This window comes from Pollicipes pollicipes, unplaced genomic scaffold (genome assembly GCF_011947565.3).
Source record: "Pollicipes pollicipes isolate AB1234 unplaced genomic scaffold, Ppol_2.1 Scaffold_7261;HRSCAF=8764_pilon_pilon_pilon, whole genome shotgun sequence".
Lineage (NCBI taxonomy): Eukaryota > Metazoa > Arthropoda > Thecostraca > Pollicipedomorpha > Pollicipedidae > Pollicipes > Pollicipes pollicipes.
Window position 1 is genome coordinate 27,509,864 of NW_023597054.1, and position 27,836 is coordinate 27,537,699.

General features: G+C 51.6%; 1 protein-coding gene across 1 annotated transcript in view; it reads left to right on the top strand.

The window, feature by feature from the left end:
- Positions 1–3,646: 3,646 nt before the first annotated feature.
- LOC119111259 (T-box transcription factor TBX10) overlaps positions 3,647–27,836 on the top strand; it is a 41,918-nt gene continuing 17,728 nt past the window's right edge. Inside the window, exon 1 of the mRNA XM_037235081.1 lies at positions 3,647–3,831. Coding sequence (XP_037090976.1) covers positions 3,666–3,831 — 166 coding nt within the window. The 5' untranslated portion in view covers positions 3,647–3,665. The remainder of the gene's footprint in view (positions 3,832–27,836) is intronic.

Below are 27,836 nucleotides of genomic sequence, written 5' to 3' on the forward strand. Positions count from 1 at the left end.
AAAAAAATAGGGGAAGGTACATTGGGGGAGGGAGTATTTCACAGTCACCTTGGCATTCACAACGTCATAATGCCATGTAAATCCTGCCATTCCATCAGCCATGCAGCGATCAATGCCAAAAAAATATAAGTGTCGAGGCGTTCTTATTTGGCGTTCGTGAGCGCAACTTCCACATATAATGACCGTCGATTCGCTCTCAATCAATGATGTGCAAGGTACAACGACGTAACTAGTCCACGACGCATTGAGGAGCACATTTACTTGACAGAGAATTGTACTATTTAGAGCAGTCTTTTCCACTTAAAAGCACGCCAATAGCCATGTGAGCTGGTTTGATCGTATCTAATACCTGTTTCAATATCTTCAAATGTGAAACATTTGCTTTAAGATACTACCAACTATAGCTCCCAGTGCGACACTATCTTGCCTGACGTCACATTGTCACCTAGCTCCGCCGCGTCGCTGACAGCCACCGGCGACGGTGCCCGCGCCATGCGCAGCGTCGGCCGTCCAGAACTCGCTTTCATCACGCCGCGGGCGCCTGGCGTGGGCTCGACCTCCGCCGGAGCCAGTAGAGCGGATCCGACGGTAGCGCGTGCCGTGCCCGGGCCGGGTACGAGTGTCGCGCCGGGGCCGAGTGAGCGTGCCGTGCCCGGGCCGGGTGCGAGTGTCGCGCCGGGACCGAGTGAGCGTGCCGTCGTGGCCGGGCCGGGTGCGTGTCGCGCCGGGGCCGAGTGGCGTGCGTCGTGCCGGGCCGGGTGAGTGTCGCGCCGGGGCCGAGTGGGCGTGCCGTGCCCGGGCCGGGTGCGAGTGTCGCGCCGGGGCCGAGTGGGCGTGCCGTGCCGGGCCGGGTGCGAGTGTCGCGGGGCCGAGTGGGCGTGCCGTGCCCGGGCCGGGTGTGAGTGTCGCGCCGGGGCCGTGGGCCTGCCGTGCCCGGGCCGGGTGCGAGTGTCGCGCCGGGGCCGAGTGGGCGTACCGTGCCGGGGAGAGTGCGTGTGCCGGAGCCGGAGGAGGGAGCACGTGCCGGGGCTGGGTGTGGGTGCCGTGCGGAGGACGAGTGGGCGTGCCGTGTCGGGACCGGTTGCGCGTGCCGTGCCAGGGCCGGGTGGGCGCGCCGTGCCAGGGCCGGGTGGGCGCGCCGTACCGGGGAGGGTGCGTGTGCCGTGCCGGGGAGGGTGCGTGTGCCGGAGCCGGAGGAGGGAGCACGTGCCGGGGCCGGGCCCGGATGCGCGGTGAGACAGGGGACGGCTGCCGTGCCTAACCCGGCCGTCCTCAGACGCGGACTGAGCCGGCCCGGCCTGGCCAGCTGACCACGCGGGCGCCTCCTCTCGGACAGCGATCCTTTGATGAAGCGACGCACCTGCGGAGCGGCCGTCGACACCAGCTGGCGCGCTGTTTTGACAATTGTGGTTGGTGGATAAAGTTGCTAAACGTGTTTTCTGTGTAAACGAATCTGTATGAATGAAGGACCATACTTTTACTCAGACAAAAGGTTCTCAGAAGTGTGCTATTTTGGAGCGACTCGAGCTGGCGACTCCGTTCTACTCTGCTGCTGAACGCCCATTTGTGTTTTATGATCGGTGATAATATATAGATAGTTAGTTGGTGATAGTAGATAATAGTCCATAGTTTAAACCCTCTATATGCGGGTTGATAGCAGTGTATAGATCTTGCATTCCGTAGGTTCTAATTCGTTTACATATAAACCTGTTAACCAATGACGACTGCTTTCAATGTCAGCCTAGACAAGTGTGCTTTGCCTGGCAGCATGCTAATAAAAACACAGCTTATCTGTTCATGAGCTTACAGAACGCTGCCAATCATCTCTAACGTTATTTTACATAGGTTGATGTTCGTTTATAAATACATCTGTAAACTGATGGTGACCGCTTTTCAATACCAGCCTACACAAGAATGCTTTGAATACCAGCATGCTAATGAAAAGCCAGCTCATCTATTTACAAGCCTGCTTAGCATTGCCAACCGTCTTCTTAGTATTGCATGGCAAGCGGAAGCCAAAATATTGGCGTTCTATGGAACTGGTTTGGGCAATACTCCATGCAGTTAATACAAGTATGCTCAAAACATCTTGCCCGTTTTTCCAGTGTGTTCCTCGGTGTTTATTCACGCGGGCGTGTATGCCCGTGTGCCTGCATTGAATTACCGTGATCAGCATTGTTGTGGCGCCGTCTCGGGACTTCACCATGACGACTGCAGCGCGGAGCAGAGGTGGTGAAAAGGCGGCCAGAATTAGCTTTTGGACGAATCCTGGACGATTTTTTCTTTACTTTGAAGAATTACTGTTAAAAAGCATGGCAAGGGAGCACAAAACTTTTCTCTTATACCTCACTGCAATCTAGATATTTTGCTGGGATGGAGGCCACCGCTAGGGTCAGAGCACAGTCTCCGCCCACCGCCTGATCGGTGCGGCCTTTGAGCCGGGTCATTGAAACTCATGCTGCAGACGCACGGACAATGACAGGGGGCTTTGCCGTGACGCAAAAAACACATCGCCCAGCCTGTACTCGGGCGCAAAGTTCATATTACGGCCCACAGACAACAAATATGTTTCGTTACTGGGTTTGAAAAAGCCTTTTGGAAAATCGTACAATCTCTTGTGCGGCTCCTTTTAGATTAAACGAAATGTTGCCCCAAAACTTTGGAGACTATCTCCGGACCATTTTATAATACTGTGGATTATATCTCCGAACTGTTGTACGAGCTGTGAACTATAACACTAGAGAATGAATTTAACGCTGATAATAGGTCAAGTAATCATAACTAAAATATAACACTGGATAATGGGTGCGATTCCAAAATTAATCTCTACCATTTCTGACATGGTAGTCTTATCAAGAAAAACTCCGACGGTACCTACCACAATACAGTTCAATAAAAGTGGCCTCCTTTCCAGGTTTCCAGACTATCGTGTGGCTGCAAAGCGACTACAAAAAATGAATAGCCGGCTATGCGTCGGCAGTTCGGTTTCCGGAACGTCCGCTCCTCGCTGACCAGCGGCCCCATCGCTGGTGAGCTGGGAGTTTCGAGGGGACCCAGCCGGCAGTTACATGCCGGTGACAGCGGAGCGGGCTGGCGGCCTCCCTCGTCACCCTCCAGGGCGGGGTGAGGGCGCCGCCTCCCCTGCCCGTTATCTGCTGTTTGGGCCGAGTTATGAGTTTGTTGCTCCGACGGCGACGAGTGACGCGCTCGGCAGCCCCGCCCCCGGCGGCCGCACGGCGGGCGCTGATTGGCTGCTGTCGTCGTCGGCGGACGCGCGTCCATTGGCGGCGTGCCGGCCGGCCCCGCCCATCGGGCGCCGGCCCGTGACGACGGACGGCGCCTTTCAGTGGGTCGGCCGTTCGTGTCGAGAGGCATTAACGGCCGCTGGCGACGTGTGAACATTTCATGAGCCCCGTGCTGCCGCCGCGATGATAGGTGCGTTTTATTAGTGGTGCCGCCCTCGCCGCGGGTGATTCGAGCGGTTTTTGTGGGCGCTCGGTCTGCGGAGACGCGTGGCCGCCTGACCGGCCCGAGGAGGCGGCGGACGGCGGCGGCGGCGGATGGCGGCGGCGTGCGGCTACTGACGCCGGCACGCATGGGACGAGGCGGCCAGCCACCTGAGCTCGCCGAGCGCCGCCCTCGCCGCGCGCACAGCGTCGGAAGCGATGTCGGCCACCCCGCCCGGTGGCGGCGCCTTCTCGGCAACCGGCGTGACCCCGTGTGGGGCCGAGCTGACCCCAGCCCCGGCCCCGGGGCCGGCCGGACCGACGCCGCAGGACTGCTGCTACACAGACTGGGCCGGCTGCAACTCCACGTTGCGCAACATTGAAGGTTAGTATGATGCGACGATGGACCAACATACGTACCAGATTGGGGGCTACGGGCTACATACAACAGCTTAGGATAAAACAGCAACTGGTGCTCACGTGATGCGGATTCGTACCACCAGACCAGCTGCCCAATAGCATCAGCCGTAAAGAATCACGCGCACTCCGTGTCAACGGGCTGGTGCGTGGAAAATACTAGGACTCAAGCTGAATTCGTTGATCGAGTCTGTGCTTTCCTGTCACGCAAAAAGAGCAATTCACGAAACAACCCCACTTTGGTGACGGACCGATACGTCCGACGTCACTTATAAAACGTGCTGGCTTGAGAGTGAACAAATGGGCACAATGTCGAAAGGATAACATCGCGGATGTCCAAGCAAACATTCACATGAGCCGGGCCGGGGCAGATCACAGATCACCATTTAAAAAGAAGACACGGGGTGGCGAGCTAAGCGATGGCTGTTTGTTTGGACTGTCTTTTTACCTTCCCCGTGTCATCTGGACACTTCCGGTGTGGGCCTCGATGGGCCGACAAAAACCGACTGTCAACACAGGGCTGGACGGCTGGGGGGCCACTGACGGCGGGCCGCGGCCCCGGCACGGCCCGCCAGAGCGGCTCAGGGCACTACGTGGTCCGCCAGAGCAGGTCAGGGCACGGCACGGCCCGCCAGAGCGGGTCAGGGCACGGCACGGCACACCAGAGCGAGTCAGGGCACGGCACGGCACACCAGAGCGAGTCAGGACACTGCACGGCCCGCCAGAGCGAGTCAGGGCACGGCACGGCTCACCAGAGCGGATCAGGGCACTGCGTGGCCCGCCAGAGCAGGTCAGGGCATGGCACGGCCCGCCAGAGCGAGTTAGGGCACGGCACGGCCCACCAGCGCGAGTCAGGGCGCGGCGCCGCGTCTCCCGTCGGCGCTCATGACGGCTCGCACCACGCGGCTCTCCAACGCCGAGCAGGGCACGCACTACACGGCCAGCCCTTCAGCGCGCTAGAGGCTGGCCGTGTAATGCGTGCCATTATGCTTCTGTTCGTGCCCCCTCGGCGCCATAGCACCAGCGCTGAGGTCAGCAGGCGCTGTACGATCCGCCAGCGCAGGGCAGCGGGCTCCATTCACGGTCCACCAGCGTCAGGAAGAGGTGAGCCCGTCTCGTGCAGGCACCGCCGCAGATCAGAGTGTAGCGGCACGGGGGCGCGACAGGAGCACGCACGCACGCGGCCCACCGGGCTAAAACACCGACGGGTCCCCCGGCAACACGCGCACGTGACGGCCGACCCGCGCGGGGCACTGCTAGGTCCATCAGCGCAGCGCAAGGCGCGCACTTCACGGCCGACCACAACTGAGCGGAGCACACACGGCCTGCGGGCCGGTCGGCGCGGGGAGGCGCACGCGCTTCACGGCGTGGGGAACAGGGCGAAGTGAAGCTCACGTTGCGCGGTCACCGGCGCAGTGCAGAGCACGCACTTTGCAACCTAATAACGTAACCCCAGGCAAGAGCTTACGCACAGTTAAATAATGGAAGGGGCAAGTTCAAGAATGCTCACTGAACTGTGGGGAATGAGCTTAGCGCGCCGCCGGTGCGCCATGTCATGCGTGGCAAAGCAGCATCGCATGTTCTCGGTCCTCTTATGTTTTGCGTGCATGCCTTAAATGTTTAACTGTCAACAAAAAGTATTGCACGTATATGGCCTACGCTAGGCAATACTTGGCAATACATGGCATATGCTTGGCATCGGAATCGCACCGCAGCCATTTTGCGCGCACGCTGCTGAGTGTAGGCACACGCAGCCAGAGGGCATTGTTCGCAGTGTGCGGCCTATCAACAGGGCTGAGAACAGGCAGAGCATAACTTGACGAGACACCGAACTGTGTGCACAACGTGACCCATTCGCACCGAACATGGGCGGAGAGCACATACAGAAGGTACTGCAAGGCTGCCAGAACATGCATTTTTTGTACCAAAACACAGAATATGCTGATTCCAGTACAAGCTGTTGTGGCGACGCCACACTGCAATTGCCAGTCATGGCGCCAGAGGCACCACTCACCACCGGCGCGGTGCTAGGGTGGGCTCGCACTGCTCGGGGAGACGCCGTGTCATGGTGCACCAGCGGGGACCGCGCGCGATGCACGGCTCACCAGCGCCGAGAGGGATAGACGCTGCACCTGTACCCGAAACGTTGCGCAGACTGTGCACTACACTGCTTTCCAGAATGACAGTGACGCATCCAGAGTTTTGTAACGGGGGATTCATGTTTCGCCCGCCTACAGTGAGATGGGGCCTCCTCAAGGTATGATCGGGCCCCGTATACAAATTATTGCTATGCTCTCGAAGCTATTTCATAAAAAGTATTTATTAAAGACAATCATGTGGTAGGTTACTGGAGTGCGTTTGGGACACGTTCAGGCTCTTGTTAGCCCAGTGTATTTCTGAGGCTCTAGCCAGTTTTGCGAAGCATCGCCACTGTACCCTCCTCGCGGGGCCCCGCGTAGACGCTAAGGAAGTCTACCCCCTTCCCTCTTCATACCAATGCCCCCTCGGATCCGTTTCAAAGCACGTCTTTTTAGGGCACGAGGGAGCAGGCGCCACGCACTCCTCCAGTCCAGGGATATCAGGAGCTCGGCTGGCGCAGGCGCAAGCACAGCTCGCTAGGGCAGCAGAGAGCGGGCGCCACACACTCCGCCAGTCCAGGGATATCAGACGCTCGACTAGCGCGGACGGTGGCACAGCTCGTTAGGGCACGAGAGAGCAGACGCCACACGCTCCGTCAGTCCAGGAATATCAGACGCTCGACCAGCGCGGACGGTGGCACAGCTCGTTAGGGCACGAGAGAGCAGACGCCACGCGCTCCGCCAGTCCAGGGATATCAGAAGTTCGGGTGGCACAGGCAGGTGGCACCCGGCACCACCGGGGATGTCACGTATTGACGGTCCACCGGCGGCAAGGACGGCTCGCAGGACTCATCTCAGTGCTTGTCATGAAGCCCACCAGTGACGGCGCGCCATGCACGTGCCGTTAGCTTCACGGAAGGCGCACATTTACAGGCCACCGGTGTAGGGGTGTCGAGCCGGCGCATAAAGGCGTTTCAGATCGGTCTTATGTCTGCCGATTCCATCAGCTAAACGAGGTTTCTCTTGGTAGTCAGACGCTACAGATCACTGTATTGCTTGGTAGTGGTTCTGAGCGGCTCGATGAGAAGGAATGCTGAATGTATGTACTCACATGAATAGGTAGTTGGATATAGGAATAGGCAGTTACTTTTCAGGCTTAATGCGCATTGGCACAGCTGCCTGGGGGCTGTGCCATTCTCTCAGTAACTCATGCGCGTGTCTGACTATGTATGATTACTATAATATTCCAGACAAAAATATTAGGGCCTTTACTATCATGGGGGAGGTGAGGGCGCAATTGGAGGGCCAAACCTGAACGGGGCGGGGGGGGGGGGGGGGTAGAACATTTAAAATAAAAGGAAACAACACCTTGTAAACCATAAGGCGCGTAATACAAATGTTGCATTTTCAAAGTGTTTGCAGCATAATGCGCATAGACAACATCACGCCTAGCGATCCTTAATCGTGATATCCAAACAAGTACAGCCTGCGATCTACATCATGTCTTTTTCATAATATTTGCTGCAGTATGCAATAAACAAGGTTCCATGTTAATGGGATCCTGGAATCTGTTCTGGGCTCCAGGCATATGTCTGATCAGCTCCATGAATAATGAACTAAATCGAGTTTGAAAAATCGAATCCTTTTAAATTCAACTGCGGTATCCTGCGAGTAGGAGGTTCTGTTACTGCCCTGTCTAAAAGATGCCGCAGGATGTAAATGAAGATTAAGATGATAAAATCGGAAAGTACGAACTTTTGGTCCCGATATTTTCAGACGGAGAGGCAAGGAGTTGATCAGATCAAGCGTAGTTTTGTTCGTCAAAAATGACAATTATAAGTTGCGTTGTTACGTAATATGGAAGCCATAACTCACCTTTTTAGCATTGTTCAACATTTCAAGTTTACAAAAGCCGTTTTCAGGAAGGACTGGAGTGTAAAACTTTTTTGCAACTTTTTAAAAACTTTTTCAGCGTTTATTTACTGATCACACACCTCTTATAAGTGATTTTCGGCTAGAAATGTTCTGCGGTGATTTAAATCATTTTTGTTAAAACGCATAATTTAACAAACTTGTGGTCAGCTGGCTATACACAAGATCGCGCTCCTATGGACAGGTATGATGCCAGGTCTCTTCATACCAAAAGTTTTCAAAACAACACGAACCAACATTTGATGGCATCTCTGACGCAGGTCTGACCAAACATACCCCTATGTCTTCGAAGCGTCTCTGTTATTAGGCATGCAGTAATTACATAGTTTACATACAGTGCTTACAGAGCTTGCTTGCAGTACACTCGTAGCTTGCAGGGCTTACATGCCTTAGCATGACCCAAGATGCATGATTTTTGAATGAAATGAGCCTCAAAGCCTGCCTTGCTACACACAGCACAGATGTAAGCCACAATAACACAGGCAGCATCCAACGTGTTCGATCGAGTCGTATCGCTGATTGCCAGGCCTAGTATGTTCCAATAATTTTGGGTGAACTGAAGGCGTGCGCTGAAGAAATTATATGACGGGTCTCGATAAATGTAACAAACTTATTCTTATTTGAATACATGTCATAAACCTATTGCATGTGAATGGGATAGCCTAAAAACAATGTTCTCCCTTTCAGAGTGTTGAATGTATACTAAAGTTTCATAGAAAGAGTTTAAAAGCTTTAAAAGCTTCTGTTCATGAATCCTTCATGGAAACGGCTAATGCCATCTTTTCCGAAGATGGAAGCAGCTGCCCCCTCCCGGCTCCCAACTTTTCTGGAGAGCACCTGGGACCCTGACATGGGGTTTCAGTCATGTGTGACACCGAATTATAACACGTTCATTGCCACACAACGCGTAGGTGTAATGTCAAATCTCTCAAAAGATATAGGACAGATTCTCGTCCCACGCCCCTGTAGTGAAGCCAACCGATCCACCACTTGCCAGCAACGCATCGACTCCACAGCTGCGTAGTGGATTCTTCAACTTCCCTTTCTCTTTTTATCTCCTCCGCCTGTTCCCCGTTCGCTCCCCGCACCCGAAGATAGGCTAGGGCCAAAAACTCGTTTTCCCCAATTACATCACCCACTGCTTCATAAGTATCCTATATCTTCTATGCGTGTCAGGTTGTAGAGTTTAGAGGTTACTGGAATTGTACGTTGCACCAATCCTATACATACCAGATGGTTTCCGACTGATGAATCCAGGTGAAACTGAAGTGGGCATATAACTAGTCGTTTCCAGCTTCGCCGACGTCCAACAGCATGACAATATCAGTAAAATATTAGGACGAGCTTACTATTCTCTTTTACTAGCAATTGGTCGTAACATTCCACAGCTGCACACTTTTCAAAGCTGTCTCATAGTTAAAGGCAAATTTGACATTAACGAGAAGGACGAACAGGACCTACACATGCTAAATGAAATTGGCAGCGAAAAGAAATGGATGTTGCACTGGAGCAATGAATCGCGTTGTATGAACGGCCTGCCATAATGCCATAATGACCGTCTCAATGCGAGCACGGCCCGAGGTGTCGTCATAATGCAGGTACTTATAATGCGATGCCTAACAACGCCGAGAAACACGGCGCTGAAGGGGTCACCGAACAGCGCCGTACGGCAGCCGACGTTCTCGCATTACCTGGTCAGGTATGCTGTACCGCATGACACCCGAATGCGGCTGAACAGTCTGTGACGACTTCGGGGCGCATCCTTCATGGCGAAGTTTTGATCGCGCTCCCGCTCTGTAACCAGTTCCATGGTGAGAAAAAGACGTACGGTCTTAACGTATGGAGAAAATTCCTTAAACTTTTACCCCGAATCCGGTTACATAGAGTGAGGAGTAACTATATACTCGTACATCCGTAATATTCTACCACTTCGAGGAAATTTCAAGTAAGGAGTTACTCCGTACTTCACCAAGCATCCAGCGGATCTCCTAAATGCAGCTGGTTTGACCACTGAGCAGACATTCACTTCGAAAATGAAATAAAATAAAAAGATGCTCTGCCTCGCACAATCAGCAATGGAAATCATATAGGGGCCGGCGCATGGCCATGCAGGAGCGGAGCAACACGACTTATAGGCCGAGAATCAACATGCAGTGAGGAATTGTTGAGCCATGAAGCAATGCGCAGGACGGACGTTGTACGTATATGTAGGAAAATGAATATAACTGTAAATCGTGTCACAGCTTTGTAGGCATCACGACCATATGCCAAGAAGTGCGGTGGATGAGGCTGCAGGCCGGTATGAAAACATAACTATTTCCCACGTGTCGCGGGCTTCGCGGGATCATTTGTTCTTTCTATTACACGGGCAGACATGACATAAGTCCACAAAACGCAAAACTTGGGAATGATAAAGTCAATTATTTCAGAGAACTTTTGTCGCTTGGGTGCATATTGCCTGGAAACGTAGTACAGGGGAGCTCAGGGTGTGAACACACGTACCAAACAGCTTTGTTTAGTTGTGCGGGTAGGGGAATAATGACGAAAAAATGTATGTCTGAATTTCAGCGAAATAAAAAGGTTATCGGTATTGCTCTAACAATTTTTCGTCATGCAAATTACAAACTCATTACCGAATTAACTCATGAATGACGACATCTGTCATGTCGCTTGAGCGATGCTTCTGCATGTATTATAAACATCCAAAACTCCCGGGTCCAAAGCGACAACAGCGTAGCCATGGAAACGAACGCGTGCCTCGCCATTGAGATTACTCCTACTTCAAAATCTTACGATTTAATTCGGAGGTTTATGAAACCGTCGTAGGAAGTAGGGAATTATCACAAAATAACTTCGGACAGCCAGAGGTAAAAATAATCTCCTCTTTATGAAACGGGTTGCGGTTCGGAACATTGGTTTCAGATATTCCTTCCTTTATTAATGAATACTTACGAATATGTAATCACAGCGCATTAGATCAACTCCTTATCGCCGCCTTCAGTCAACACAATCCGTACTACAACGCTGGAAAGCAGTCATACAGAATATCCACAACGAGGTGGTGCCGTTTGCCAGGCAGCAACAGAAGCGCGCACGCACTGCGGACCCGCGCATCCTCCAAAATTTGAGAACTACGTATGATTTGTGCGCTTACTTTAGTCGTACCTGACTTGCACGCGTTTTGGTCCCTTTAGGTTTAGCATTGACAAGATGACGACGTGGTCCGCTCCTGGTCCGTTTTCTTGTACTTGGTAATTGACAGACACATCTCAACCGCAAAAATTTGTGAAATGGCTTATAGATAACAATGGCGTGTGTAAAGGACCATGATCACTAGAATGCAGAGATATCAATACAATGATATGCAACATTTATGAAAAGTTCAACCCAAAATGCGGGCGAGTTTATGATGTGAAGGCCTGTTGAAAGGTATTAGCAATTTGTTGGAATGTCCGCCAGCGAAACATAATCCGAAATTATTTGGCTTCTGTCTGGTAGCACCGTGCTACTACGTTTTACATGCTTGCAGAGGAAGTGCTTATGCGTAAGTTACTGTCTTGTGAGATAATTGCCGTCAATTCTAGCACACCGTATTTTTTCGGTGCAAATTGTTCAAAACTGAGGCGCAAAAATGCGAATTAGGTATTTACCAATACACCACTTGTAATTGTCATGCGCTATGAGCATTGTGGGGCATTTTCGAGGTGAGAGATGTTATAAGAAGGGAATCGAATACATGTCAGTAATTACATTTGAAACGATCAACACCATCTGTTGCCTGCTACACCGGGCTTTCGACCTTGGGCCATCAAAAGGCCTATTTTTTTACTTTTGACGCAAGTTTTACCCACATTTTTATTACGCACAAACACACCTACTAAAACAATGCTTGTGTCTTCCGTTCACTACGTTCACCTTTGAATGGGGAAAGCCCTTTTTAATGCTCTCATCCGCAAGCTACGAAGAGTTGACCAGGACTGTTACTGCTGTAACTTCAGGACGCTTCGTAACCTTTGTTATTATCATCTTACGAAATAAAGCAATGATTCGCGATACCCTCTGCCCCGATCTATGAAATGAGCCAGAACAATTGGGTGCAAAGCACAACATGAAGGGTTACAGTTCGTAATTGGCCGTAGTATTGACTAAAGCTAGCAATACAGCTAAATGCAAGGAGAGCACAGCTAAAAGCAGTGTTAAACATGAAGATGACAGTCGGCCGGCAGCACCAGCCAGACGTTAATCAAGTGCTACAAAACAGCACTGGGTTAGTAAATATGCCGTGTTTAGAAGGAACGCAAGATCCGGTATCATTGGGGGAGTTCCGGCACTGTTCTCTTACCTACTGAGTCGGCTTGCTGTCAGCAGGGTGGTAAAGGCACCGACGTTGTCAGCGTTGTAGTAGGGGAGAGTTACTAGGCCCATTAGAAGCGATGAGTTGTGTTGCATTTGATTGACAGAGGACGGGGATGTGGTTGACGTCAACTCCATGCTTATTTAGCGACCCCAGGCCAAATTTTGGGAAGAAATTGGGCCGCGGAGAAACCCATCTTCTATCTATTCGGTGAAGGTTCAGTCATTTTCACTGCTAAGTCCTCAACTTATTTTGCGAAAACATAACTTGGCTACCCAATACTTGTACATTTAAAGAGCAGGGAGGAAACAATTAAAAACTAGGTAGAATTTTAAAAGAAACTGTAAAAACAAGCTTCTTAAAGAGTGTCCACCTTTGGGCCATATTTTAAAAAAACGTGTTCTTGTGAAACTTCACGACTGGTTACGTGTAATAACAGCACTGGGTAGCGCCACTGCAGCACCGTCAATACATAATGAAGATATCAATCTCAATTGTTTTTTAGTCCAAATTACGCTGTCGACGATTGGTAACAGCACCACGCTTCTTCCATGCAGCCGCGACCAGTGTCGTCATGACACTACCGTGCGCACCTCTGCTGGTGCGAATGAAAGAACGTTTGCGCTTGACCTAGCGGGCAAGGGCCTGTTACCGAGAAGCGCATGGCTTAAAGTTTGAAGAAGTGTCACATGGATCATGAGATACTTTCATTCTCAAAGCCGAAGTGCGCCTCGAAAAGAGCTTCTGTGGTAAAAGCCACAGTGGAGAAATCAGTGCCGTAGTATTACGGTTATCTGAATTCCATGGATTATAACTTCATGTGCACATATTTGTTCGTCTTCACAGATTTCAAATTAGCAATATACGGTAGCAATTATTACGCAAACATTTTGACGCGTTATCGTGTCACAAACATTACAGAACACACACGCTGGAAAAGCAAGGCCAAAGAAATGTATTATTTTCATAGTGGTTAGCAGGGGGTTAAATGAGTTTTCTCCCTTATGGTCGGCTACTTCAAATCGAAATTCCGAGCTTTTCAGAAGGATTTCGAGAAAACTGATGCTCCTGATTAAATCGTACGCGTCTGATGTAACAGCAGGCGAAAGGTGCAAAAAAGGTGGGACCCCCTTCAGCGTCGCGAAGCTCTCGCAGGGATATGAAGGGATCAAAACGCATTACGTGGATACGTGACTCCGGATCTTTACAATGCCATAGCATTAATAGCACAAAAAGGCGCGGAAATAGTACAGCCATATCCTACGAAGGAAACCAGAGGCAAAGAAATAGGTATTTTGTTCATATTGAGCTTTACACTTACAATGCAAGTCAGCTCATTAGGTTTGGTCTCAGCCGCCCCACGAATGGTCGGAAGAACATCGATCGAATAGCCAGTCTTCAGCTCGACATTCTGAGCCTTCGCATGCGACTGACTGGCAGGTTTTCCCAACAGCGTGTCACGAGCCTACGAGGGCAGGAGTCTCCAAGCCATTTGTTAAAAAGATCCCTAATCGGACTATTATTTCCTGTGTGAGCACGTATATTTAATTAGGTCTGGATGCTTTGCGTTACTTGCAAGCAATTCTTTATGCTGCATTTTTGGGAAGCATTTGCTTGCTAAGAGACAGGGTGGGCTGGTTAACGCTCTGACAGCACTAGGTGCCGTGTAAGGGTATGCCCATTGATCAAGGACGCTTTCATGAGTGCCCTCGCCCCTGGTGATTTTATTTAACTGCCGTACCATGGTTTCTTTCGTCGTTTATCCATCGCAGGCGCATATGGATAAGGCGGTTAGGTACTGGCACGAAAGTGCTCTTGGTGGGGTATTTTCATGCGATCAGCGTCTACTAAAATGTCTTATCCTTCAGGACCGCCAACGCTGTTGCGCCCGAATCCCCGGCCTAGCAGATAAATTTTGGACAATCAAAGGCACACAGTCACCCGCGAAGTGGCACCTGCCACGACCAGGTTTTGTTGTACAGTAGTTAGCTACAGTATTGGGTTTCTTCCTCACTGTGAGCGGAGCTATACTATATGAAATTGCTGACCTCAAATTCTTCACGATTTCGTCATTAAAATGGAACCGAAGTCAAGAGGGACGCGGTCGTTTGTGTAATTACTTTCGTTATGCATGTGACAATCATTTACCGGGCGGTAAACAGCGTGTATGCAATTTTCGTGGCCGGTCGAACATAAGCTTGTGATAAAATTGCGAACTGAATAGGTCAATGTGCAGTAAGCAGCCAGTAGTGCAGATGCAGCCAATGTACACGTAGGCAATGCAGCTGAACGCAGTAGTAGGTGTTACACATTTTGCTGCGTTTCAACGATTGATGTCGGGGAAAAACAGAGCAGGTAAAAATGTGAAACCCACTGCACAGCGTAGAGGACCGTATCGTTCTCAGAACACTACGCGACCTCCAAAAGGTCTAACCCGTGGGTGTGTCGTTTAGACCAGCGAATGACCAATGCCAGCTTTATGGGGCCCGGTGTTGAAGACAACACGCTGTCGCCAAGCCGAGAGGGGTTGTGCCATCAATACCGTGCAGTCGAGTGACCTTCTTCCTTACAAACAATATTTGCCAATAGTTTTACGTTTTCTGCAATATTTAAGTCATGGTCACCGGAACATTGCATTATAACAATTAACCGGTTTCATCGCCTGAAATTTAACATGTACTTTATGTTCTCACTCGCCTCGCTCTGCACACAACGTCTTATTAGTGTAGCATGTCTGCCAAATCAAGGCATGTGGGCAATTACAACGAATAAATACATTGCAATTTCGAATTTGAAATTGGGATTGCTTGATTGGGACTTGCCCACGATAACTTTTGGCACCTTTTTGCGGATGACGTTTCTTAAAAGAATCCTTGTGGATACTTTGATATTTTGAATAATGCGCATAAGTTACCCCAAGCCCGTTCCGGTCTAGGATGGCTCTTATTGTCCTTAGACACACACTCGTCATGCAACGATTTAATGCACCCTGCGAATCAATTTTGGCATATTGGGTCTCTGTACCATAAAAAATGTTTTTGATGTACTAAAGAATGCCGTGTAAAACTAGATGTCAGCCAATCATCGATGTGTATTACCAAAACGCTCAGTCAGATAATTATTTCGAAATTGAAATTAATTGAAATTGAAATTGAAATTTAATAAAAATAACTCATTGAAATTAATTAATCATGATTCAAAGTACAACACGAGTTGTGAGCATAAAGGCAAAGACAGGGGGAAAATGTTACAAAAGTAAACCTGAAACACTGCGTCAAAATGAATATACCTATGGCCTTCAAATATGCTAAGGCGGATAACATAGATATCAAAACTGCTTTGAATTATATAACGGCATTTCGTTCACTCTTCATATCAGTGCCTGTAATCGGGTTGAGGGTCATAGCCTGTCATACTATTACTTACACTGGGCATTTAATTAAAGAAGGCCTTGGACACTAAGACCGAAATAGCACGTTATTTGTTCCATAAGCGTAAACCGAAACTATATTGATGCAACTCAGTCATAGCCTGTCATTAAGAAGTAAAGAAAATATGGATGTAGACAACGGAGCAACAGCGAAAAGGAATAAACTACCAGTCTTTCTTTGAGATCCAAAGTATGAATGAGCAACATCCATACGACTTATGTATTACTATTACTTACAAAGCATGTTTCGCCAATGTATCGCAATAATGATCCCAAAGGGAATACTCCATTGCCGGAGTAATCACCCCTTGATATTTTTCATCTACGATAGCGTGGCATGTGTCAGTGTGCGTGAAAACTTCCCGAACAGCTGATAACATGGACTAGCCATACTAGAGGGACAGCAGCTAGGTCTGGTTCGGCTCGGGAGGACAGGAACCAGGTCTGGTTCGGCCTATGAGGACAGGAGCTGGGTCTGGTTCGGCTCGGGAGGACAGGAACCAGGTCTGGTTCGGCCTATGAGGACAGGAGCTAGGTCTGGTTCGGCTTAGGAGGACAAGAACCAGGTATGGTTCGGCTTACAGGGACAGGAGCTAGGTCTGGTTCGGCTTAGGACAGGAGACAGGTATGGTTCGGCTTAGGAGGGCAGGAGCCAGGTCCGGTTCGGCTTAGGATAGGAGGACAGGAGCCAGGTCTGGTTCGGCTTACAAGAGCAGGAGCCAGGTCCGGTTCGGCTTAGGAGGACAGGAGCCAAGTATGGTTCGGCATACAAGGGCAAGAGCCAGGTCCGGTTCGGCTTAGGAGGACAGGAGCCAGGTCTGGTTCGGCTTAGGAGGACAGGAGCCAGGTCTAGTTCGGCCGCCAGCGTTTTAAAGACGTCCTTGCTCATCTTAACATACACGTAACACAAATGCACGCAGCTTTCCGTAACAGAAAGTAAAGTAGGATTGTTTAAATTTACTCGGTTACATACTCATTGACGTATTAACGTACAAGGCATTTAATGAACTTTCGACAACGATGGAAGTTACACAGAACATGACCTCTTCTTTTGGTCGCCATGGGAGGGAGTCCTTCATCATGGAGACGTCGTTGGACAAGGTTTGGAGCCGCACCCCGATCTCGGGGAACCGACGCCGTAGCGGCGCCAGATCGACACCGTTCATGCAAGAGGAGAGCAGAGAATCGCACTGGAGAAAGAGCATGGGCGTTTGCCGCAGGTCCCTTGCGCTCAAGTGCTAGCCACACATCGACGTTTGTCACCGGTCACTCGCACTCGAGCGCTAGCCACACATCGACGTTTGCCGCCGACCACTCGCGCTCGACCGCTAGCCACACATCGATGTTTGTCGCCGGCCACTCGCGCTCGACCGCTAGCCACACATCGATGCTTGCCGCCGGTCACTCGCGCTCGACCGCTAGCCACACATCGATGTTTGTCGCCGGCCACTCGCGCTCGACCGCTAGCCACACATCGATGCTTGCCGCCGGTCACTCGCGCTCGAGGGCTGGCCACACATCAACGTTTGTCGCGGTCTTTTGTGGTCTTTCCGACTCCTGGATTCCTTGTACACATGGCTACGTACTACCTTTTAATATTTTGCGGCCCCAGTTTCATTCGTGATCAAATGGCGAGGGGTACTTACTACCTCCACGCCGCCTAGCCCACGACACGAGTAAGAGGGCTCTAGCCCAACCTAGGTAAGTCCTAAGGTAGAAACGGGCAAAGGGATGCTGTTTGTGGAAAATAAATGCCTGTGCAGTGGAAATTGGTTTTAAGGGGGAATTATTGGCAGGAGGAGGAGGACATTGGTGCTAGGGGTAGGTGTCAGAATTATCTGTTTATGTTGCAAAAAACGACTTGTCGGCAGGTTTTAAGTGATTTGTCAGTAGGCTAAATCCTTTATTATAACGAGTTATTTTTTTAATATTAATTTAAAACAAACCCAGTGCAGCGTTACTGTTAAATTGGTTGCGTTGCAAGTGAGAAACATCGCTACTGATCCGAAAGGTGTAAATAGGTCATTCCCTCATAGTATTAAAAGAACAGCCTTTGAATATATCCTCGGTCCAGGAGTATCTAGCAAGTCTGTGGAATGACATGTGATTCCTTCACCCTAAATATCCTAAATATAGCCAGGAAAATCACACTTGTCAACAGTCGTCTGTTATCATGCGACTTGCAGTGCAATTTAAGATATATTTTTTCATAAATTCGAGGTAAAAAGAATATAAAAAGGGGGATGGAGCGCAAAGCTGTATCTGTCTCCCAGGACTTGGCACGCCTCTCTGCATAGCAAAAAAATGCACTACCTTGTGCGTATCCACCGGACCATTTTCCATCCGAGAAATATTATAATTTTCATTGCATTCAAGTGGCCTGTCGGCCACACTTAAGCGCCAATCACACTGCCGCCTGTTGACCTCAATAAACCAAAACAGGCAGTGCTGGACTCCTTGGTCACATGGCTATGCGCTGGCATTTAAGAAACGGCTCCACCATCTTAAACTGGAAAACCGATAGTTCAATGCATTGACTAAACCAGCTGCCACGGGCTCCCAAAAATTGAGGTCAAACCAGCGTAGGTTTGGGTATCACATACATCCTGAGGGGAAGTTGTAAAATCAACACAATTAAAAGCGGCTGGATAACTCAAATCACTTTCCGACTCTATCGTGGCAAAGTTTTCTAACTGTACATTGTCTTGACAAGCGGAAAGCATCCATTTCCACAGAATCATCAAATCCTATGGTCGCCTGCCTGCCTTCAAAGCACAGTCTGCTCATTGCCAGCAAACAGAGTCGACTGAGATGCAGCGACATCTCAAACACGTTTTATCTTTCGTAAAAGTTTGGAAAAGTAATGCTATGTGTACAGCACGACCGGCTGGACCAACAGGAGTGTTAATCTGAGACGCGTTTTGCCCGTTTTAGAATCCCTTGACCGCACAGTTCAGGCCAGGCCTCATGGATGACTGGAAATGGATTCCGAGGTGCATGCGTGCAGAGCTGCGACATCTCTTCATTCAGGCGATAGGCATCTTTTGGCCAGGTGCTCGCTCTGTACCCTGCAGCATGTCTGAGCGAATACGGGCCTTCAGCGCGGGCCCGAGGTCCATGCAGGCAGTGGGGAACACACGGAGCACGTATACCCACAGCATTACTTCACAGTGCTCTGAACCTCAGAGCACAAATGGCAATGCTACATTTGCTCTTCACTGGTTTGGATCGCAACTCAGGTTTTAAAGATGGCGGTTTTCTGCGTTCAAAAAAATTCACCATGAAATCGTTTTGGATAGGTGCGATCCCTTTAAGCCACGGTATACTTCACTGTCGGCATTTTGGACTTGCGATGACATGAAAACCGGGGTCTTCACTGCGTCTTTCTTACCGTCAATGGGCCGATATGTTCAGCATTGGTCAAGTTCTTTCCAACAAACATGCTCTCACTCTTAGAGGATTTGAGTGGTTTTTCCGATGGCACGCCGCTCCATGGGGAAGATCGAATTGGCTGAATCTGTCAAACATACTTCGCGGTTGCAAATGTAGTAATGTAGGACATTTTAAGGACATTTATCTCAGCGTTCACCCACAAAGGGACAATAAGTGTGCTTCAATAGAGAATCTTAGGATGGATGCATTATAGAGCGTAGCACCCTTTTTCATTTTTTGGCTTTATGCGTTCATATGTTGCTGTTAAGAATAGCATTCGGTGCACGCTCTCTCTTAACTGGGCACGGCTACATCATTGGTGGCAAGGTATGAGTAACCCAGATCCCAATTTAAGAAAGCGTTTCTTCTCCGCTAACTTTGATTTTAAATGAATGTTGCTTTTATCTATATGTATTTAAAAACACTTTTCGGTTTGAACTCTTCTCCAAATGCTCGTTTCTCCCCCCGTTTCTGGGAAAGAGAGAAGAGAGGAAACGCCCAACCGGACGGTTACGCTCTGTGACATAAGTACATTTCATTCCCGCGTACGTATGGTGCTATCATGGCTAACGAACTTGCAATACCAGAAATAGTCTTCACAATGGGATAACGAAATAGTTTGAATTTGCTGTACACCTAAAGCGCCGGTGTGCATTGTCAGGGATCTCCTGTCTAATAACGCGGCACCAGATGTTGAGCTGCCTAAAGCCTGAGAACTGTCTCATTACACAGCGCCAGATAGCGAGCTGTCCGAAGCCTGGCTCTCCCATCTCCTGACTCGGCGCCAGACAGTGAGCTGTCCGAAGCCTTGCTCTCCCATCTCCTGACGCGGCGCCAGACAGTGAGCTGTCCGAAGCCTGGGTGGTATACCGTCGGCGGCGCTGTTTACGCCGGCGCCTCGGCACAGCACACCGGACGGCCGTGGTCCGATGCGGCCCGCTGCCGCTCCGATATCGTCCAGGTTACGGCCGCCCTGCTGTCAGCGGGCATTCATAACACATCCGTCTGGGCCCGTCAGAGGCGCCCGGCAAAAAGCGGCGTCGGCGGGGCCGCTGTCTCCCAGGAGAGATCGCGCGGCTCTGGTCCGTATCTGCCGGCCGGCCTGCCGCGGTCAGTCCGGCAACACCACCTGATATCCTCAGCAACACCACCTGATATCCCCGGCCTGACGAGCGGGGCATTGGCGAACTCTGCCGGCTAGTCCAACGAGGGAATGCCGGCTGTTCCGCACCGCTGGCGCGGAGGTAGGCGGCGCAAACCGAGTCTCAATTTCTGTCTGGGTCTGACTGGGAACTGCGAACCTGAACGGTGCTGAGCCTGGTAACGCATTCTGGACGTGCGCTCTCTGCAAGCGCCAGGGATGGATGTTGACGGAATACGATCACATTAAGTCACCAGTTATCTGTCATTCTGAAAAAGGACGCGAAGGAGCTGGGGACTTCACCCGGCAGCTGTGAGCTGTGCAGTGACCCCTGAAAGCAGGGTTTTGCGAACTAAGGCTATTCATGCTATACTTCAGAATCCTTACTGAACTAGATTTCTCCTCCCGTAGGACCAGCTCTCTCTCTCTCTCTCTCTCTCTCTCCTCTCTCTCTCTCTTCTCTCTCTCTCCTATCGCTCTCTCTCTCTCTCTCCTCTCTCTTCTCTCTCCTCTCTCTCTCATCTCTCTCTCTATCTCTATCTCTCTCTCCTCTCTATCCTCTCTCTTCCTCTGTTTGATCTCACTTGACGTCAGCCAGCGCTGGTGTCATTCTCTGTGTGTTGGTATGCGAACACTAATGCTGATTGACCGGTGCGTGTCTTACCGGCTGCCGCTGCAGCCAACGGCAGAGCTTCTAACACTCACAGAAGGGCTCTTCAAGGATCGATATTTCAGCATTAAATTCAAACCAGTCCATTCATTTTGAGCACAGATCATTCACATGTGCACGGCTTTCGCATACTCCAAATTCGATCCGGTCAAAGAGGTCACAACAGAATTATTGCCCGCCAGGGGTGCTAATTTTTGTAAATGATGAGGGCGAGGGGCGAGCTGAGAGCCGACAAACTATCCCCCACCCCATTTTCTTATTAATAAATTTGCCCCAGTTTTTTTTGGCGAAAGGCCTTTTATATTGTTTTCGTACACTTCAAAAATAGTTTTAATTTAAGCAGCACAGGGGTCCCACAGGCGGATCCAGAGGACAGGGAGGGGGGGGGGGGAAGACATGCTTTCTCTGATCGGAAGGTAAAGGCGCCCTCGAGAGGCCGCCTTAGGACGCCAAAGGCGCAATTTTATGACGGCCGTACTCGGCGGCACGTATTTTTAGTTGTTGGGCGGCGGGGACAGGGCTGGGCATGAATGACTGGTCATTCCCGTCCTTCGGGGCTTTTCAGTTTGACATATCAGACGTTTGCGAATCTGAACGGCTCTGGCCGTGTGAGGTTTACTTCATCGTTAATGTGCGCAGCTGTCACGTGTTATCCAGCTGTGAGAGTAAATACGACCTTATATTACGAAGGTGGGGGTGTTCTAGTGTACAATGCTCTATATGCGTGTGGTATGTACAATGTTCTATACGGCAAACATATATGTTTCGTTTCTGTTGGGTGGTACACATCCGGCTACCTTAACGGACCCAGTTACGAGGGCTGGGGACCAAGCCATTTGGAATAATTACGCAATCTGCTCTTTTTTGTCCTTGGACTTAGGTCTCAGCAATCTCACAGTGTTGCTCTACCTAAGTTATAATTGTTGCGTAAATCGCAAGCAGCGAGAGTCAATGTCTGTCTGAATTTGGCGTCGTATCACAATGTTAATTCAGCTACGTTATAGCATCAAAAATTGTAATCAGCAACATGATTATAATCAACAATTCTCAGCAATACGCAATTACGTTCGACAACTCATAATGAACAATTCACATTGACCAATAGTTGTGTGAGATTGAGGTCAAGAAGCTGGTTCAACGGGATAAATGAAACGCGCCGTTCACACAGCGGTGAGGATGAGTTTGTTGTACCTGTGGTGTAGAAATGCATGTGCTTTTAATAGGACCACCACATGCATGCTGCTGACCGCATTTTTGATGTGGAAAAACACGTAGTGGTATATTCGCCTTAGAGAATAAGCGTTCGTACGCGTCTTGTCAACGAGGGATGTTTGACCCTTGGCTTAACAGTGCCAGCCATGTTACAGGACAGCCGACAGTCGCGAAGTCTCATGGTAGGGTAAAGGTACTTTCGAGCTAGTTGTAAAGAGGCCGAGATAAAGTGGACCTGCTGAAGATGTATTTCAATAGTGGGATGATAGGCTCAGGGTGTTAACAATAAACTATGTTCAGCACGAAATCGGATAAAAGAAAATCGTGCCAGCAAAATTTCTGCTTTCTGCATTGTTTCTCATTTTGTAGCTGGACTGGACCTATGTTATGAACTGACGATGCATCCCTCCCCCACCAAGAGAAGAAAATATTCTGTTACTCGATTTTGTTTCATCATGAGACCTTACGGTAAAGCGATTCGAGTCTCAACTGCAAGAGGACATTGTTCATTTCGCAGCCCACCATTAAGACCAAATGTCCCGTAAGTTATTCGGTGCATCAGTGAGGACCATTATTCATTTGTTTCAATAAAGGCATGTTGCCGAAATAGCAACCCAACCATATCTCCATTCTCCTGGTTTTTTTCCGAGAATTAAGGCTAATACTTCTGTCTTATCTGATACCAAATGTCGTTTGGAATAAGTGAATCTCCACGAGACCGAAGAATTAGTGGCGTCGATATCATGTTCGGCTGCGGAGAAAGTGTCTGGGCTTACATTTAGGGGACAGAAAAAAGAATCAAATTATAAAATGGTTCACCCCAATGTCTCAAGTTACCAATCCATTGAGGACATGACATTAAGATTGCAAGTTAAGTTGCCCAGCTGCATCCCCATGACGACGCCGCCATGAGGAAGGATCAAAGAGGGTCGCCTCTTTGTAATGGTCAACACTTTCCTTGGTTTTTTAATATTCCAGTCAAAAATACTGGGGGCAGCCCAACGTTTTTTGGGAGGGGGGGGGGGGCAACTCAGCATTGGTAGGGTGAGGGCGCTCACGAAGGAATACAAATCGACAACCGTGTTTCTAGCACAGTGTACATGAATCCATAGCATTCTCCGTTGAGCATCAAATGGTACATTTGTCGGGTACGGAAAAACCTGCGACTTCTCAAGTTAACATTGAGATCTTTAAGCCTCTGCAATCTACTTGTGCCGGCTAAATCTGAATAAGATCCTGATATTCATGTCGGTTGCGGCATTCGCGGGCCAATTCGAAGAAACGCATCAATTAAAATTAATTTCATGAACACGTCCAACTCACTTTCGCTCTTAATACTGTGCATTAGAGGGGGCTGTGTACAATACCATTATTTTGCTTTTCCTTGAAGATGGCAACTGGGGATTTCGACCTTGTAAAATGCAAGCGTGGAGCATTGGATGCTGATCTTAGTCTAACAAACCTCAAAGCAAGCACAAAAATATGATTTTGCAGCGTCATGAAATGAATAGCTCATATCTGAGTGCGTGGTCTTTGGACGAGCGGGTGTTTGTTTCAACCGAAACAAACACTGGCAAACAAAGCCGTTTGTTTGTTTTCGTCAAAGCCATGCATGGGTCTCTTGGCCGTTGGGTTCTTCTCGGCAACGTCTCAGCCATTCGCGCCCGACTCATTTCGTTACGTATGAAGGGAGGGGTTTCTATGGAGCGTAATCAAAGTGTATCGAAGGGAGGGGTTAGTATTTCCTAACAGGGTAACCGGGAGGAGGAGATATTCTCGCCCGGCGTATATAGTGATAACCAAGATGAAGGGGATGTCGAAAGATGCGTGACGTAATTTTTGGACGGCTCCTGAAGCTAGCAATGTGGATGTTGGTTCATTTGGGCTCGTCAGATTGGGGATGGGCGGGGGGGGGGGGGAGAGAGATATCGCGAATACGATTAACCACTTCAGACATATGCGGCGAGAGGCAGAGGAGATAGGACATTAGCTCGGTCATCTTGGTCCATCACGGTCGTCAAGACTTGTCGGCATGAACCCTACGTCGGTATGCTTGGGAGTGCCCGGGAAGGACCCACAACCAGGGCAGAGCCGAGGGGCCGATTGGTAACTGTGACTGGCGGCCGAGGGCTGGCGACCGCGGGCCATACCTCACCGGCTGGTAATTGTGATCGGCGACCGAGGGCCACACCTCACCGGCTGGTAACTGTGACTGGCGACCGAGGGCCACACCTCGCCGGCTGGTAACCGTGACTGGCGACCGAGGGCTGGCGACCGCGGGCCACACCTCACCGGCTGGTAATTATGATCGGCGACTGAGGGCCACGCCTCACCGGCTGGTAATTATGATCGGCGACTGAGGGCCACACCTCACCGGCTCGGTAATTATGATCGGCGACTGAGGGCCACACCTCGCCGGCTGGTAACTGTGACTGGCGACCACCGAGGGCCACACCTCGCCGGCTGGTAACTGTGACTGGCGACCGAGGGCCACACCCCGCCGGCTGGCGGTACCAGTACCCCCGCGGTCACTTGAAACGAGGCCGGGCGTGGCCCCGCGGGGTGAGGGTCGAGAATGACGCGGGGTGTGAAGAAGAGGGAGCGTATGTTCAAGCAGATGTAAAAGTTGCAGGCCTTACTGTTTTTTTCCATATTCTATGCTTTAGAATGCGCGTCTTTCCGCTTGTAAGACATGACTCCGCTTAATTGGCACCAGCACGCGCTCGGTTGGCAGGCGGAATCCACGCGCTGGCAACGTTAGCTCCGTTTTATCGGTGGCAGGCAGACGACTGCCATGTCCCGAACTGCTGACCCCGCAGGGTCGCATGACGTCACCAACGCGAGCCGCGGCGGCGGCGACTAGTGGCGCACAATCGCGCCGCGTTCTCCGCGCCGCCGGGATAAATAAATAGGGGGCGGCGCCGGCCGCCGGCGGCGGGGCGGCCCAGGTCAGGCCAGTCGATAGCGGCGGCGAGCCCGCCGATAAGCTGCAACACTTAACTGCCGACCGACCAGCGGCGATCATTCATTATCATATGTTTATGAGTGACGGTGTCACTGGCAGATAAACAGGGCGTCATCATTATAAAACTCAGGCGCGGCCTGGGGCGAGTGTTTGGACAAAGCTACCTCACACGTTTGTTTGGGCCGCAGAGGGCTGCAGCGGCCACTGCGCTGTTGAGTGAGACGCGCGGGCCCATCTCATAGCCGACTACGGCGCCCCGCCGGGCGTGCGTCGCCACCGCGCCGGGGCGCCGCCACCGCGCCCGGCCGGCGACGGACCCCTCTCGGCTGTATAGCGGCCCGCTGCACGGCTGTCCTCGTGCCGGGCCACTCAGGCGTGCCCGGCACCACCGCCACACCGCAAAGCCCGACTCAAGAGCTTGTCGCGACCAACAGGCTACTGCTGTATCCAGTCACACTCAATTGTTGTGCTGAGTGGGAGCGATATATGTTTGTTAGGGTGTCATGGAAAACCGCAAGTTGAAGCCAACCGAAAGAGTTCCCAGTCATCGGGATGCTTTTCTCAGCTCCTCTTAGGAAAACACTGAGCCAGCTGCCTCCGTTTCTCAGAGAAGGACCGTCAGCCGGTTCCTATAAAGACGGCGGAAGGGCGACAGTCTCTCTGCTCCTCTGAAGGCGACGGTCCTCCGTTCCCCTGTGCACCAAAGCCCCTGTCCCTGTGGGATAACAGCACACCATCGCGGCGCCGGCGGCCGGCGCCCGCCCGGCCGCCGCCGCCGCCGTCGGTGACAGTCTGCGGCGGTGACGGCGGGCACGCGTGACGGCGTGACAGATAAGGCACGTCCGGCCGCCCCGGCCGACCACCGGCCGAGCTGTCCAGACACGCCTGTCAGGCGGCGACGCCTGCCCGCCGCTGATCCGACGCACACGGGCCCCGACATCACACCCGCTCCCGGTGCCACACACAGAGCGACGCCCGCCCGCCGCTGGTCCGACGCACACGGGCCCCGACATCACACCCGCTCCCGGTGCCACACACAGAGCGACGCCTGCCCGCCGCTGGTCCGACGCACACAGGCCCCGACATCACACCCGCTCCCAGTGCCACACACAGAGCGACGCCCGCCCGCCGCTGGTCCGACGCACACGGGCCCCGACATCACACCCGCTCCCGGTGCCCCACACAGAGCGACGCCCGCCCGCCGCTGGTCCGACGCACACGGGCCCCGACATCACACCCGCTCCCGGTGCCCCACACAGAGCGACACGAGCGAAATGCACAACAGCACGCCATCAATCGATTCAGGCGGCGCCCACGGTTCTCTTGTACCTCGCAAGACCTTCACCAGTCGACCGTCATATCTCTTGCACTAATATTACTGATGGAGTGATGCTTCACCGACACCTTATATCACAACGGCATGCACCTACAGAACTATATACGTATTGTCGGCGATGCAAATTTTGTTTTCACTAAGGATGAACGCTCATCACAGCCACCATCTACCAAACATGTGCGTGGATTTCATAAATGGACCACAACATGGGGATGTCGTCTTCCCACAGCCATTTGATCACGTAAAGCGCACGTTAAGTCAGGGTGCACACGTACATCACTTCCCCTAATGCACATCAAATCCCAATTCTCCGGCACAACGAGAGGCCTCGATGTCCGGCTGGTCCAGCCCGGCCCTAGACCGCGCACACACAAGCGAACACGCCTTCAGCCGCCGAACGAGACGGCGGCAGCGGCGGCGGCGGCGGCGGCGGCGACAGCGGCGGCGAGCCACGTGGCCGACGGGGCGGGCGCGGCGAGCTCGACACGGGTGTCACGGGCCCGCCGCCGCTGCACCCCTCTCCTCTCTGTTTTACCCGCTCCGACGCCGCCGCAGACCGTGGGTGGCGGCGGTCCGATCACTTCTCCGTAATTAGACATGTGCCACGGCCGGTATGCCGCGACGGCCTCCCCGGCGTAAATCAGATGTCACGTGACACGCGGCGGCACGTGCCCCCCCCCCTTCCCGCCCTGCTTCACGCTCACCGAGCGGCAGACGGCTGCGCCGCTCGGATGGCTGCGGTCGCGCCTCCCCGTGTCCTGGTAATTGACAGAGGGGCGCCGGCGGCCGCCGCGGACGAGGGCGTCGCCGGTAAAATGGCAACGCCAGCCGATGGCGGGCGGGAGCTGGGTGGCGCGCAACACGGCAGGACACGTGTCGCCGCTGATGAAGACAAATTCCCCCGCTGATTGGCGCCTGCGAGGCGAGCACACGTGGTGACACTCGCCGCGGCGCGACAGTCATGGAGGCGGCGCCGCACGCTGCAAGCCCCGTGCTTCCGGCGTTTCGAAACTGGTGTCTGTGAGGCGTTATGGAAAACTTGTCGTCACACATTGCGGAATAGGATGACCAATCGTTACATGTAGATGTTCGGAATCTGCATCGATACTAAAAGCTCGGAGCTGACGAAGGGGCGTCAGACAAAATATACCGACGTCAACACACAGTATGGCAACGCTGTCGCCGTGGTTCGGCGTCAAAGATGTACATCTTGGGCGCGCAGAAAGACCATGTAGTCCATGTGACGTCACCGGTGGCCTGACCAAGCAGCGCCTCCCGACAGTGGCCTGCTCACGTGGCAGCGTTCCCGGGTACTGAGGCGGTGCGGACGGCGTGGTCATACGGGAATGGGACGCCTCTCTTGCCACCTGTTCTTCAACTGTCTTGCTTGTTCGGCAATTCTTGTGCATGACATGTGCACACA